The sequence below is a fragment of the Loxodonta africana genome, chromosome 6 (genome assembly GCF_030014295.1).
Source record: "Loxodonta africana isolate mLoxAfr1 chromosome 6, mLoxAfr1.hap2, whole genome shotgun sequence".
NCBI classification, from domain to species: Eukaryota; Metazoa; Chordata; class Mammalia; order Proboscidea; family Elephantidae; genus Loxodonta; species Loxodonta africana.
Window position 1 is genome coordinate 94,898,496 of NC_087347.1, and position 15,611 is coordinate 94,914,106.

General features: G+C 34.4%; 1 protein-coding gene across 4 annotated transcripts in view; it reads left to right on the forward strand.

The window, feature by feature from the left end:
- The window catches only part of PRPF40A (pre-mRNA processing factor 40 homolog A), a 61,411-nt gene that overhangs the window by 16,243 nt on the left and 29,557 nt on the right, over nucleotides 1-15,611 (forward strand). For all 4 annotated transcript variants that reach the window (XM_010586315.3, XM_003405843.4, XM_010586316.3 and 1 more), the window contains exons 3-5: nucleotides 1,500-1,580; nucleotides 3,147-3,177; nucleotides 5,022-5,038. In XM_010586315.3, the coding sequence (XP_010584617.3) occupies nucleotides 1,500-1,580; nucleotides 3,147-3,177; nucleotides 5,022-5,038 (129 nt within the window). The remainder of the gene's footprint in view (nucleotides 1-1,499; nucleotides 1,581-3,146; nucleotides 3,178-5,021; nucleotides 5,039-15,611) is intronic.

Sequence of the window (15,611 nt, forward strand, 5' to 3'; positions counted from 1 at the left end):
GAAGCTCCACGGAAACTTGTTCAGCATCGTAGCAACATGCAAGCCTCCACTGACAGACAAGCGGTGGCTGTGCATGAGGCTCATTGGCTGGGAATCAAACCAGATCTTCCACGTGGAAGGTGAGAATTCTGCCACTGAACTACCTCTTCCCCCTCCATAATCAGTTGTCTTCTTAGGAATTCAAACTTAGTTTGCTATTATCCGAAAGCAAAATTAATTCTAAAGGTAAATCTGTTCCAGAGGCGGGGAAGGATAAGCCTAGATGGGTCATTTTGATTGATCTATGTTTTTCCTTTAATGTATCAGTGATTTCTCTAATGCAGTCACTCTAGATGCTGGAGAATTGTTTTCAATTTCCATACTTTTTTTTTTTTACGTTATTTGGACCATATATTCTTTTTTTATTCACACATAATCTGTCAACAAGTTTTTTTTTATCTTTTTGATTTATTCAGTGCTATCTCTTACCACTTTTTTAGTTGTATTTTAATCCATTACACCATGCTACTTCATTTAATTGGCCCTTTAGCCTTGTTTTGCTTCATGTAGTATGTGGATGTTCTTTACCTTTAGTAAGCCTTAATGTATATGTTACTATTGACTAATATGCTTATTTCTTTTTTGTTGGTCCCATTGCTCAGATTGTCCATTTAATTTGAAACTGTTGAATAACTGGTATAGCTGGCTACCTTGTTGTGACACCTGAGATTGTTGTATAATTTAGATTCCTCCCACCTAGTTTTTTCTAGATTTATTCATTTAAAATCAAAACTGTAGCATGGGATTATACTATTATGGGTCTTTTGTCTCCTTTGAAAATCTTTGTTAATCTTCATAGTTTCTGTTTATACTCAGTAGAGAAGATAAATTTACAGGTTAGAATGGCAGTTGTTGGTAAACCAGATTAAACTCTCAAACTAATATCTTCTTTATTCATATATTTCTGTAGGTGTCTTATTAAATGTTTTCTTATAAAAGAGAGGATAGATAATTTGTGATTGAAAAGTTGGTATTTTTTGTGTTGTTTCTTTTTTTTTTCCCCCCAACTCACTGTTTGGATTTTAAGAACTTTCGATTTGAGGTTTTACATAAAAAAAGACCCAGTTGCTGTAAAATTATTCAACACCAATATTAAAAAATCAAAGGTGAAAAGAGCTTGTTATTTTAATTTGTCTTGCTCCACAGGGAGAGATACATGAAGGTTATGTTAAAAGGAAATTAATATTCTTCTTAAGCTTAGGCTAGAAATAACTTAAAAATGCATTTGTTAAAATAATTTTGATTTTGCATATAAACTATGACAAATACTGAAATGGATAATTGATAAAGTACTTCATTCATTCAACAAGCACTTACTAAGCATATTGCGCATATAGTGTAGTATTCGGTGGTTTTCAGCCTTAAATTGGACATAATAGCTTTAATAACCAGCCAGATTTTTTTAAGTTTTATTAAGTGCTTTGGTCTTGTAGTGTAACCTTTTTTTACTTTTATTCCAGATGCCTGGAATGATGTCTTCAGTAATGCCTGGGATGATGATGTCTCATATGTCTCAGACTTCCATGCAGCCTGCCTTACCGGTAATCTTACTTTCTGTGATGTTTTCATTAGTTACTTTTATATGTGAAATGATACATAATGCACTTTATAGGTAGTTATATTAGCCTTTTCAGAGCGTCTGATTGAGTTATTTAATGTGACATGGTAGTTATGGTGTACTTTTCTTTTTAGTTTTTGTAACTTGAATGATAGTCATTTGTATTTTTTCCTATATTGGTATTATAATATATCTACATCTTTAGTTCCTGAATTACTTTGCATTGGACAAGACCAGAATACTGAAAAGCTTACTTTGTTAGCCAGCAGCATTGTATTGGCCTGATAACATTTTAATCTTTAAACGGTAGTAGGCGTTTACTTTAAATCCAAACCAAACACATTGTCGTCGAATGCCAACTCATAGTGACCCTACAGGACAGAGCAGAACAGTTCCATATGGTCTCCAAGGCTGTAGATCTTTACAGGAGCAGAGTGCCTCACTTTATTCTGTGCATCGGCTGGTGGGTTCAAACTGCTGACCTTTGGGTTAGCAGGTGAGTGCTTAACCACTGCCCCACCAGGGCTCTTCACATTTATTTTACTTAAAGCTAATTGAAATTGATATTCTGTGATCTAATACTAGACTGTAGATCTAATTTCTAAATCTAGGATCTAATTAGACTTAACTGCTTGGCTGCTAACTGAAAGGTTGGCAGTTTGCAGTTGTCCAGTGACTCCATGAGAAAAATACCTAGCAATCTGCTCCTGTAAAGAACTGCCTAAAAATCCATATGAAACAGTTCTACTCTGTCACATGGGGTCTGTATGAGTTGAAATCAATTTGATGGCCCCTCACAACAACAATTTGAGATTTCTTTCTTTCCTTAAACTTTGTAGCAAATTACTTAGAAAATCACTAAGCAGCCTTAACACCTTTATTCAGTATGCAACAATATATAAATCATTATGTTACCGAAAGTAGCTTAACTTCTTTATTACCCTATAGACAAGTGATGGTAGTGAGTAGATGTGGCATACTCCACTGAAGTAGTCGTTTCAAGTATCTTATCCAAAACCGTTAGGGCGAGATGTACTTCAGAACTCAGAATTTTTGAAATACGTAACATATACTATGTATGTATATAGATTACATATATATTAAGGAACCCTGATGGGAGACCAGGTGGTGCAGTGGTTAAGAGCTCAGATACTAACCAAAAGGTCGGCAGTTCGAACCCACCAGCTGCTTTGTGGGATGAAGATGTGGCAGTCTGCTTTCGTAAAGATTTACAGCCTTGGAAACCCTATGGGTCAGTTCTGCTCTGTCCTATAGGGTTGTTATGAATTAGAATCGACTCGATGCCAACAGAATACTGTATATTTTGTAAAAACTTTCTGTGGAGTCTAGGGCAGCACCCTATAGTTCTAACAGATCAGTATATCTACACCAAAACTTGTGGACATTCACTCTGCGGTAGGATAAATAAAGACTATAAAGAGCTTCGTGTTCATTGAGGGTAGAAGGAATTGATCACTCTGGTTTATGGGGAACTTATATAAAATATAATTTAAACAATATTACTCTAATTTCATTTTTTTTCTTACAGCCAGGAGTAAATAATATGGATGTAGCAGCAGGTATGTGTATTTTGTATAGTGGTCTTCATTAGACTTCATTTGGAGAGTACGTAACATCATAATAAGTGTCTCTTGAACTTTGTAATCAGCTGTGTTTGTTTCTAAGGCAAGGGAAAATAGGAATGCATATCAATAATTGAATTCTTAAATTGTAGTTTTAAATCAAGGGTTCTGCAATGAAATTTGCTCTGCAGGTAGGCTTTGACTCCCAGAATATTTGTAAATTTTGTAATTAGTTGCTAACATTTAAAATCTGCAGGTTTTACATAAAGATTGAATTTATCTTGAAAAGTTGATCTAAATATTCAGTGCTTACACTGGTCCAGTCAACACAGTGAGTTCCCAGAAAATACTTGTTGAGTGAATGAAGTCTGGTTGAATCCATATTTGTAGTCATCAACTATTGTGGAATAGAAGAGCAGGTGTAATGCATTAGATGTGGAGCCTGTATCACTTGTTGGCTTTTTAGACTGCTTCACTGATGTTTTCTGTTAGCAGTCTTGCCCCTTGTATTTATTGGACCATGTAAGCCCTGTTATAATTTTTTAAGTCACCAGTAAGTACTTGTTTTGACTAAAATGACTTCAGTATGTAATACCAATGTTTAAATTATCCATGAGTAGACTTCTACATATTTAATATTTTAGATGTTGAACTTTATCCCATGATCTTGCTAAAATTTTTGTTGTTTCAAACATTATTGGTGGAAACATGCACTGTGTTTTCTTGCATGGCCATATGGGGCATAATTGATATTTTTAAGATGTTTCACGAATTTTATCATTTATTTGAATTAAAATGTTCTGACATGCCTAGCATAATTTTTTTTAGCCTATTTAGGTATCTTGAGTTGGTTTCTGTTACCCTAAATAATCCCGAAATATTAATTTAAATGTTAATTACTTTTAAAATTCTTTGTTTCTACCATTGATACCCATATTTTCATTGCTGTCGATATAAGGCAATTTGTTTTCTTAACGTAGTTTTAAGTTACTAGTTTCTTAAAGTTAAGAATTAAATTAGATGAGCTTTGTGACTGATGTGCATTTCCCCTTAATGTCTTAAGGGGTTTTCTCTAATAGTCTAGGACAGCGCCATCTACTAGAACTTTCTGCAGTGATAGAAATGCTCTGTAATCTCTACTGTTCAATACGATAGCCACTAGCCACATAAAAAAAAGCCAAACCCACTGCCATTGAGTCAATTCCGACTCATAGCGACCCTATTGGACAGGGTAGAACTGCCGCATAGAGTTTCCAAGGTGCACCTGGTGGACTCGAACTGCTGACCTTTTGGTTAGCAGCTGTAGCACTTTACCACTACGCCACCAGGGTTTCCACTAGCCACATAATGAGCACTAAATATGGATACTGCCACTGAGGAACTGAATTTTTTTTTTAGTCATAATTTAAACTTGAAAGTGTGGTGGCTAATGGCTATTGTACAGGCCAAGTCTGGAATCTAGGTAGTTAAGTTGCCAAAAATCTAAAGTGTACGGATTAGAGGTATTATTTTACTTTGATAATATAGCTGAAGAAGGGGATTTAGACAAGGTATTTTAGACACACCTATAGCTAGGGGTCAAGAAATAAAAGGCAGAGGGGAATATTTCTCATACTGGTTCCAGTGAGTTTGGAGATTGAAAGCTCGAAGACCCACTTAATTCTGAAAATGCTTTGAATCCTGTTTAGATATTTGTGGAAAAGAGCAAGCTCAGAAGTCAGATGGGATAGTATCAGGATAGGGATAAGTAAGAGGAAGTAGTATGAGTAAATGTTAAAACTGTTAACTTAGGAAGAATAGTGTGATTTATCACATTGTAAATATCGTGTGTCTTATTTTAGGTACCACATCTGGCGCAGTAAGTACTCTTTTAACCTCTGGAATATATTTATTTAATACTTTGACCTGGTACATTGATCCTTATTTTTATTTTAAAATTGTCTACTGAGTCGAACCTTCTTCCTTTCTTTAATATGCCAAAGGTCCAAAACTTGTTTGAATGCTTTATTTTAAAATCTAATTTTGATAGAACTTAATGAGAGAAATGGAATAAATTCATTAATTCTGTTTATTTATTATAATTTGAAAGCAGAGAATGGGGATATCTAACTGGCAAAATTTTGTAACATTTTTTGTACATTTTAAGATTAAAGTTTATCAGATATATTTTAATTTTTACAAGGATTTGAATTCTTTCCATCAGTTAGAAGGGAAGCAGAACTTTTAGGTGCACTGTAATTAACCTGGTAATTTTCAGATAAGAATTACATTAAAAGGTACCATTGTATATAGAAAGATTTATGTACCCTTGTGCGCAGTTTGAATCCACCAGGCGTTCCCGGAAACTCTATGGGGCAGTTCTGCTCTGTCCTGTAGGGTCTCTGTGAGTCGGAATCAACTCACCGGTGATGGGTTTGGTTTTTTTGTTTGCATATGTAGTTGTTACTGTGAGCTTAACGTAGATTTTTTTCTAGTATGTAGTAGTTTAAAATAAGACTTTTTGCTTGTATCTTCCTTAACGCTGCATTAGAAAAACAAATGGAATGTTCAGAATTGCTTTGAAGGAGAGATTAATCAATATTGTTGTCACATTTTTTTTTCCCTTAATATTGGTTTTAAGATAGTAGTCTTGTTCCTTTTGCTAATATTTCTGTGACTGATATTCTGTTAACCCACTTTTATAGTGTTTTATATTTCGGAAAATAATGTAAGCCTGAGCCCTCACATGAAGATGGCCATTGTATGCATACTAATATTAGTCCATTTTTTAACTTTAAGGATTTTCTATTTTTGGTGGTGCTTAAAGATTAATGAAAAGAGTTTATGAGTTTAGTTTTATTTAATCACAGCAACAGTCCTGTGAGGTAGCCATTTTCCCCATATTATGGTTGAGGAAATGCAGAAAGCTGTGTATTGATTGCAAATATATTAATATTTTACACTTTGGGGGAAAGAATTTTGAGAACTGTATTTACCGTATTTACATTTTTTTTAAAAAAAACCTTGTCTTTTGCTTTAAAAGTTGAATGATTACAAAGTATCTGTGTAGTATTTTTGCATTATAAGTACCTGTTTTTATTTTTGACAAATGACAGCTTCATATTTTACCTGCTTATTTAAATAACATGGGCTCACTGGGGAGAAAATGGAACACGCATATGTTTACAAAAAAGAAGTAAAATTCATCCTAAATTTTTCCACCATGAAGGAACCACCACTGTTAATGTTTCGGTGCCAGTTCTTTCATACATTTTATTTAAGCATAGGCACATATATCCCATTTTACATAATTGGTTCATATTATATGTGGTTTTTTAAAATAATTTGTAAATGTTTGTATTTTACTTTTCTCATTTAACAGTGCATTGTGAAAATCTGTGTAAGTGCCTTAATGTAGGTGTAATCTTGTACACGATTGCAAAAAATTATCATTGGCATAGAGATGTTAATTTATTCAGTCATTTGCTTATCAATGGGTATTCAGTGTATTTGTAGGGTTCCCTACCTCCTAATTCCAGACAATTCATTCTTTCACACTGGTGTTCTTCCTAACAAAGATTCAGAGAGTAACATTTTTCCAAGATATAAAATAAAATATACAGTTCTATGAACAATGTTATTTGGTTCAAGAACCCCTGTCAGTAGTTGTTGTGTGCCGTCACAGTGCACAGCGACTCTATATAGCAGAGTAGAACAGCCCCAGCCTCATAGGATTTCCTAGGCTGTAATTTTTTTTTTTTTTTTAATATTTATGGGAGTGTATCACCAGGTCGTTGTCCTGAGGAAGCAGCTGGTAGGTTCGAACCTCTGGCCTTTGAGTTCGCAGCCAAGTGCTTAACCATTTTGCCACCAGGGCTCCTTTCTGTCAGCGTTAGGCGTTATTATTCATTTAAATTGCGCTGCTCTGTTATGGGTGTAAAGCAGTAGTTTCCGTTTGCATCATAATAAGATTGAATATTTTATTGGCTATTTTCGTTTTCTCAGCGGCATGGCATTGGTTGCCAAAACTGTACAAAGACTTCCCCATTCCTCAGGTTTCTCATAAAGTTACCTATACTGAGAGATTTTTTGTTGTTGTTCCTGTATTTTTTACCTTTAAGTGTTTGATAAATCTCAAATCTATAAGGTATATATCTATCCAGCTATGTCAGTTGTTTATCAAGCCATTTTTTCACACTCAGTTGAAATATCCTCATTACATAATAAATTCTCATATATTCTGGCATCTGTTTTTAGGTTTTCTTTTCCGCTGTCATGCTTTTCTGTTTCTAATCCAATATTATACCTTTTTTGACTCAAATGACTTTAATATTTAGTAAGGCAAGCCTTTATGATTTCTTTTCATCATTTTCATAGCTATTTTCAGATAGTAGCATGTGAATTCCCCTATTCAATTCCAGATATGTTTATATACACGCACACACATACATAAACACACATTCAGAAGGAAAAAATTGTATTTAATTCATTTTCATTTTGGGAGAATTGACATTTTTATATTCTATTAAGTCTTCTCATTCAAAAATATTGTTCATTTGAAAATTTGCTATTACTCTTTCAGATTTCAGGTACACAAACTTGAGTTATTTATTGTCTTCGGATTGTGGCTATCATCACTGATCCATGGAAGGTCTCTCAAATTTTTTCCCTTTATCCTCTACCTTTACTCCCGTTCACTCTTCCCAGTAGGTGCTCACATAGGATATATGTCCTAAGTCATGTATGTTTTGGGGAAAGGTTATATAGTTTTTTATTTATATTTTTTCACTAAATAGCATTGTACTGTGGATCTTACTCTCTGATTGCCCCCCTTTTTTTAAGATATCAGTGCTTTTTTGATTTTTATGTGTTTTCCTGCACTGTATCTTGTATATAAATCTTAACTCAGTTTCTCGAGTTCTTCAAAAAATACTTTTGCAGTTTTGATTGGAATTATATTTTATTGAAACACTAACCGTGGGGACGTATTCATAATATTAAGTCATTGCATCAGTGAACATAATATTTAAGTCTGTTTTGTGTCTGGTCTGTAATAGAGCTGTAAACTTTCTCTGTAAATGTCTTGTGCATCCTTCATTCTGTTACAGTTATTCTGTAGGATTTGGCACTATTTTGAATATTATACTTAATAATTGATCATTTTTGTATGTGATCTTTGTATCCAGCAGATTTGTTGCTTAATGGATTTTTTGTGTGTGTCTGTTATACTCTCGTCTTCAAATAATGACAGTTTTGGCTCCTTCTCTAATCCTCATATCTGTTGCTACTTTTTCTTTTGGATTAGCCAGGACCTTCAGTGCTGTGGTGAGCAGTAGCAGTGATAAGCTGGCATATTTGTCCTTTCTCTTCTCTTAAAAAGAATATGTATAAAATTTCTCCAGTAAATATGTACTTACTGTATCTGACTCATAGTGACTCCACGTGTTACAGAGTCGTTGCTTCATAGGGTTTTCTCTGTAATCTTTATGGAAGCAAATTGCTAGGCCTTTCTTTCACAATGCCTGTGGGTGGGTTTGAATGCCCAACCTTTAGGTTAGTGGTCAAGCACAAACTGCACCATTTTTATCAATTTAAAGAAGCTTCCTTCTATTCCTGGTTTGCTGATAAAGTGTAATACTTACTTTCGAAGGCTTTTTCGACGACAGCTAAGAGGAGGATCATGTATCTTGGTTGGAGAGAGCTTAGGTATCTCCTTTAGTCTGTTGTGAAAGTCGGCAGCTAAATTCTTTGATGTTAAACTGTCCCTGCCTTACTAATGTGAGTCCTAATTACATGTGTTCAATGTGGGCACGTGTTAAATACCTGCATGCTGAATTCCTTCTAAATTTGTTTTTCTAATACCTTATGTAGGTGTTTGTGTCTGAGCAGTATTCCCTTTTTCTGGTCCCTAGAACAGCTTATTTAAATGAGGAATAACTTAACAGCTCGTTAGAACACAACTAAAAGTTGACTGAGCCTCGTAATTTTGGGGAAACCCTGGTGGGGTAGTGGTTAAGAGCTATGGCTGCTAAGCAAAGGGCAGCAGTTCGAATCCACCAGACTCTCCTGGGAAACCCTATGGGGCAGTTCTTCTCTGTCCTGTAGTGTTGCTACGAGTTGGAATCGACTTGCTGGCAGTGGGTAATAATTTTTAGGATAGAAGTTTTGTATTACTATTTCATTTTCTTCAGTGCTTATTGATCAATTTTCTGTTTCTTCTGTCAGTATTGACAGTTCATATTTTTCCAGAGATTTATCCAGTTCATTGAGGCTTTCTAATTTTCTAACATAGTTAATTCATAAATATCAGTATCTCTATTTAGGGAAGGGGGTGGGTAACTACTCAGTTGATTTCTGCTGTCATCTTTATTTCCTTATTGATTAAACTGTTGCTGATTTCCCAGGTTATTAAGCGCTGTAGGGTCACTATGAGTCGAAGGCAGCCGGGTTTGGGTTTTTTTTTTTTTTTTTTTTTTTTTTCGAGTGCTTGCTATTGGCTTTCAGACATCCTTTTTGTTTGTTTTTTGTAAAAGTGTACCAGTTACATTGTGTTGCTTTAGTTTTGACATAGCAGAGTTTTCATTTTCATTCACCTCTGTTTTTATTTCTTTGATTTGATTTCTTTATTAAATGGTTATTAAGTGTGAATGTTTTCCTCGGTTTCCAGACTTAAATGTTTATAAGCTGTGCTTTTTGCGTTATGATCAGAAAAACACAGTCTGTATGATGTTGATATTTTTGCAGTATGAAAGCTAATTTTTGTTCTGGTTCACATCAACTTTTAGGAGTATTCTGTATGCCATTAATTTAAAATTATTTTGTTTTTCCTTTATCTTGCCATATCTTTTGTTTCTTTGATCTAAGAAGAAGGTTGTATTAAAATGTTTAAATATAAAACGTAAATTGCCTGTTTCTTCCTGTATTTGTCAGTTAACTGTGGAGCCCTGGTTAAGAGCTTGGCTGCTAACCAAAAGGTCGGCAGTTTGACCTTGGAAGCCCTATGGGGCAGTACTACTCTGTCCTGTAGGGTTGCTGTGAGTCAGAATGGACTGGATGGTGACGGGTTTGTGTTTTCATTTGTTTGTTTTTTGTGCATATTTCAAGGTTAATTTGCTAAATGCATGTGTGTTCAGGATAAGCTTTTGACGTATTACTTTTTTACTTGTATACAATGTCTTTCTTCCATTATGGTTTTTGCTTTAAATTGTTTATTTGGGATAAACAGCTATGGGAGCTACTTTTAGTTTTTGCCTTGTAAAAACTTGTATTGCAAGTATTTTTTCTCATTTTTATTTTAAGGTAGTTATTGTCAGTTCAAAAATCTTCTGTAAATTTATCTTATAGCTAGCCCCATTAACAGATACCCTTATTAGAGAAATTTTTTTTAACTAGATACATATATGTACATGTGTATGTGTATGTATGTATATATGCATATATATACAAAGATAATAGTAAAGTCGAGAGCTTTATCTTTTTCCTAATGTTTATACAGTTATGTCGTATTATTGCCGTACTGTATTTGCTGGAATTATGATTGCAGATGCATCTTTTATTCATGATTTTAATTTAAATGGTGTAGAGTGGTTTTTACTCATTTTTGATAAATTGTCTTTACATTTAAATTTTTTCTGTTTTTGAGGAATTTTGTTTTTTATTTTTTGACTGCTTGGGAACTGTTAAAATTTTCAAGATGTGATGTGACTGCACCAAGTTTAGTATTGTGATCATGCGTGTTTTTTAAATTCATTTCATTGATCAAAACACTTTTCTATATTTCCCAATATTGAACCACATTTTCACTTACACAGTAAATTCTACTTTGTCAAAGTGTACATAGTGCAAGATTCTCTTTGCCAGTATTTTGTTTGTTACATATATATGTATAAGTAACATTGCCTGCTCTTTTTTGTCATCTTTTCTGCTGAGTTTTATTATTAGTGGAGAGCTTTTCATCTTTTCTATGATCTAAAATAATGGTATGACATTGCAGTTGTTTATTCTTTAAAGATTACATGGTATTTTAAATTATTCGGCTAGGTGTGTTTTAGTTATTTTTATGGTACTTGTAGTATTAAAGTATGATGTATTTGAGATGAATTTTGGTAGTTTACTGGGACATCATTTCCTTTAGATTTTGAGATCGGTTTTGAATCTGCTATATGTCTGTGATTGCGTCATTTCCTGATTCTAATTTTATATTTTGGCTTTTTTTTCCAATATAAATGAGAGGGCGTTTCTGTTTATTTAGCGTTTGGATTTAGTGATTCTTTTTTCTTTTGGTTTCATTATACAGTATAAAATTTGTGTATATAAATGCGTATCTTTACCAAAAAAAAAAAAGCCAAACCCAGTGCTATCGAGTCAATTCTGACTTGTAGCGACCCTATAGGACAGAGTAGAACTGCCCCATAGAGTTTCCAAGCAGCACCTGGCGGATTCAAACTGCCAACCCTTTGGTTAACAGCTGTAGCACTTAACCACTACGCCCCCAGGGTTTCCAATGTACATACACAACATTTTTTGTTTGTGTGTAATGAATTTTTTGTAACCCTTGTTATTTTCGTTGACTGCCTCTTTCTAAATGTGAGACGTATATTAGTACTCTGGCTGTAATTACATATGCACATTTTTTAAAATCCCCAGTTTTTGTATTTCAAGTGATATTTTGTGTATATGTTTTGCCACTGTATCGTTTGGTACCATGCCTTTTTCATACTGCGTTTTTAAAGACATTTTTAATAAGTAGATTTGCTTAGGATACATCTATAGTATGAATGGACCATGAGCGAACTGTTTCCATGTTGGTGGATATTGAGTTATTTCTGATTTTTTCACCATTACAAATAATCCCATAGAGGAAATATCTTTGCAACTGCATCAAAAGGATATTATGGAATGAAATTTCAGGGTCAAGAGATTTTTTTTTATATATTTTTTTTAATAATTGTTAAGCCCGTTGCCATCGAGTCGATCCCAACTCACTACAACCCTATACAACAGAGTGAAACTGTGTCACAGGGTTTCCGAGGAACAGCTAGTGGATTTGAACTGCCAGTCTTTTGGTTATCAGCCAAACTCTTAACCACTACGCCAGCAAAAACCAAACCCATTGCCATTGAGTTGATTCTGACTCATGGTGACCCTATAGGACAGGGTAGAGCTGCCACATAGAGGTTCCAAGAATGCTCGGTGGATTCCAACTGCCAACCTTTTGGTTAGCAGCCGTAGCACTTAACTGCTATACCCCCGGGGTTTCCGCTCTGCCACCAGGGCTTCTTAGCACGGATAACCCAAACTGAACTAATTGCCGTCGAGTTGATTCCAACTTATAGTGACTCTGCAGGACAGAGTAGAACTACTCCATAGGATTTCCAAGGAGCGTCTGGTGGATTCGAACTGCTGATGTTTTGGTCTCTTAACCTCTAGGCCATCAGGGTTTCCTTAATACCAGTCCAGAAACGCAAACCCACTGCCATCAGGTTGATTCTGACTCATAGCAACCCTTTAGGACAGAGTAGAGCTGCCCCACAGGGTTTCCAAGGAGCACCTGAGGGATTCGAACTGCAGCTTTTGGTTACCAGCCATAGCTCTTAACCACTTTGCCACCAGGGTTTCCTACTGATAAATAAAAAGGTACTGTTAAATCGCCCTTCAGATAATTTATGCTAATTTCACTGCCATCTGTAGTAAAGGAGAATACTCTTTTTCATACCCTTTTAAAATTATATGTCTTTAGTTTTCACTCATTTGTTGAGCACAGTTTTCATTTTAATTTGTACTTCTTTGTTTACTAATGAAGTTGAACATTGATTATATTATCTGTATTATATTCTGTTAATGGCCATGTTTATTTTTCCATTACATTATTTTAATAGAAACAGATTTTTGTATATTAGGGATAATTTTTTTGCATCCCTTATTTTGTAAATACGTCCTCCAAGTTAATCATTTGTAAAAATGTTAACTTTGAATCATTTCCCCATAACTGTCATTTAGTGTCTCATTTTTTTATTGGTACATTAACTATGTCAGTAATAAAGTAATTCTGAAGACCTGCCAAGACCCCAAAGTAACCAGCTTTGAGGTTAAAAGTACTTTTCTGGCTTTGTCTCATTCAAAATAGAAATCTAAGTTTTTGTTACATTTCCCACCATTCTGCAAGGGCAAGCTAAGTCTCTGATAGGCAGATAAATAAATAGACTTTAATAACTAATGCTGTCATTTATATCCATTTTGTTTTATGACTAGACTATGTTGATATAAATTTGCATTGCTTAAGAACTACTTGATTGTGAGTCTTATCCTGTGAAGATCTTTCCAGAGGTTGCTATATCCATTAATATTTTAAGCCATTCTTCATCTTGTATTCAGCATTGAGATACATTTGGTTTTAAATAGTTTTTCCAGAAGCAAGTTTTAACAAATTATGGTTTCACTTCAAGTTGTAGATTATACACTTTTACAGAAGAGACTAGTGACAAGTAAATGATTATCAGTTAAATCATTTTTCCCACTCCAGTATTGACTTCTGTAAGTGCCGTTTGGGATATTTGTTAAGACATCAGTACATACATAATTTCTTTTCCTGCCTGAGATGATTTAGTTTCTGTTAATACCAAGGGTTGGATCCCTTGTTAGTAAGATCTTTGTTTGGGCAGGGACGTAATATATTCAGCTTCTCACTAGAGGTATCTTGAGCAAGTTATTTTTTCTCTCTCTGTTTTCTCATCTGTGAAATGGGGATAATAATAATACCTAACTGATAGGGTTATTAAGAGAATGAATTGAGAGTTGGTGCAAAGCATATATAGTATATAGCCTGGTACAACACGGCCCTAGTTAATGAAAAATTTAACTAGTAATTAGTCTGCTACTGAATATTGTGTGCTTGAGATCGTATTTCAGAGCTAAAATGTGGTCTTTAGCAGCAGATATGACTGAGTTCTAGTTTTATCATTTCTTAGTCACAGTGAAGAAGTTATTAATATTCCCAAGCCTTGGTTTTCTTGTCTGTAAAATGGATATAATGATCAAACTTGAATTGTAGTGTAGTTGAAACACTCAAACAATATAGTAAATACTAAATTTGTTACTATTTTTCTACTACCTTCTGTCCCCTTCCCATTATTTGGTCAGCTGTATAGTGCCCCTTTTTTGTTCCATCAGCTCATATGTTTATTTCAGGTGAATGTCATCTTTCTTTGATGCCTTTTGAAATTATCTGTCATGCTGTGTCGTGCAGAAACCCATTGTATTACTAGTTGTGTCAGATAACTTACAGATCTATGGTAAGGGCCGATCTTTTTGTTATCGAACAGCCCAAATTTTATAAAGCTCTTTCTCTGAATCCTAACAACTTTCTTTCTGTAATTCATTTACAGTAGCTCTAGTTTGTATCTCAAAAGTTATAGCACATAAGCATCTTGGCTCATGTGTTGTTGTATCCATGTTAAGTTCTTCTCTTGGCTTTCCACCTACCAATTTTGCAAATATTCTTTAAGTTAACTAGTTTTCAATTAGTATATTTTATTTAACTTTTCTAATATCCCTGAAATTGGGATGCGTTCTATAATCCATGATTGTTTTTGTGATCTCTGATATCTAGGCAGCTGTTATGGTGTAGTTGTACATGAGTGAATAGCAGAAGAGCCAACATCAGAAAAATGGATGTCAGTGGGTTGAAAGGAAATTGTAGTAATAATGGCATAGCACCCTATTAACTTTTAGGGATAAGATGATAATGGTGAAAGTGGAAAAATGATGAGTCATATATGGTTAGCCACATTCCCAAAGCAGAAGTCAAGGGTAGTTCAACTGTATTCCTCAACAAAGTCGATAAACCAAGAAGAAAGATAGGTCAGCTTTAAGTAATTACTAAAGAAGATTAAGAAGCAGTACCAGTTGTTTTACGGTTCTTTTTAAAAATGCTGCATTACCAACATTCTTGATGCCAAAGAGGATGATGCTGTGTGGACATCAGTGACTCAGACAAAAAGTGGTTTCAGTGTGAAGAAACTTTTTAAGGAATACCAAAACCAAAAATCCGTTGCTGATGAGTCAATTCTGACCCTTAGCAACCATGTACGATAGGGTAGAAGTGCCCCCATAGGGTTTCCAAGGCTATAATCTTCACGGAAGCAGACTGTCATCACTTTTTTTTGCAGAGCAATTGGTGAGTTCGAACTGCCAACCTTTTGGTTAGCAGCTGGAGCACTTAACCACTGTACCACCAGGGCTCCTTATTTAAGGAATAGCATGACTAAATTATTTGCCTTATTTTCCTTTTATATATGCGCAGATGTGATAAGTGATAAAACTAATGTTTAAGTAAATCTAAATCTTTAAAGTGAGTTTAAAGTAAAATCTGAGTGGTAAAAAAATCGTGATAGTTTGACAGTTTCTTTTTATTTTTTTCTTTCTTAAGGGTATGTATAATACTGTTGTATCTT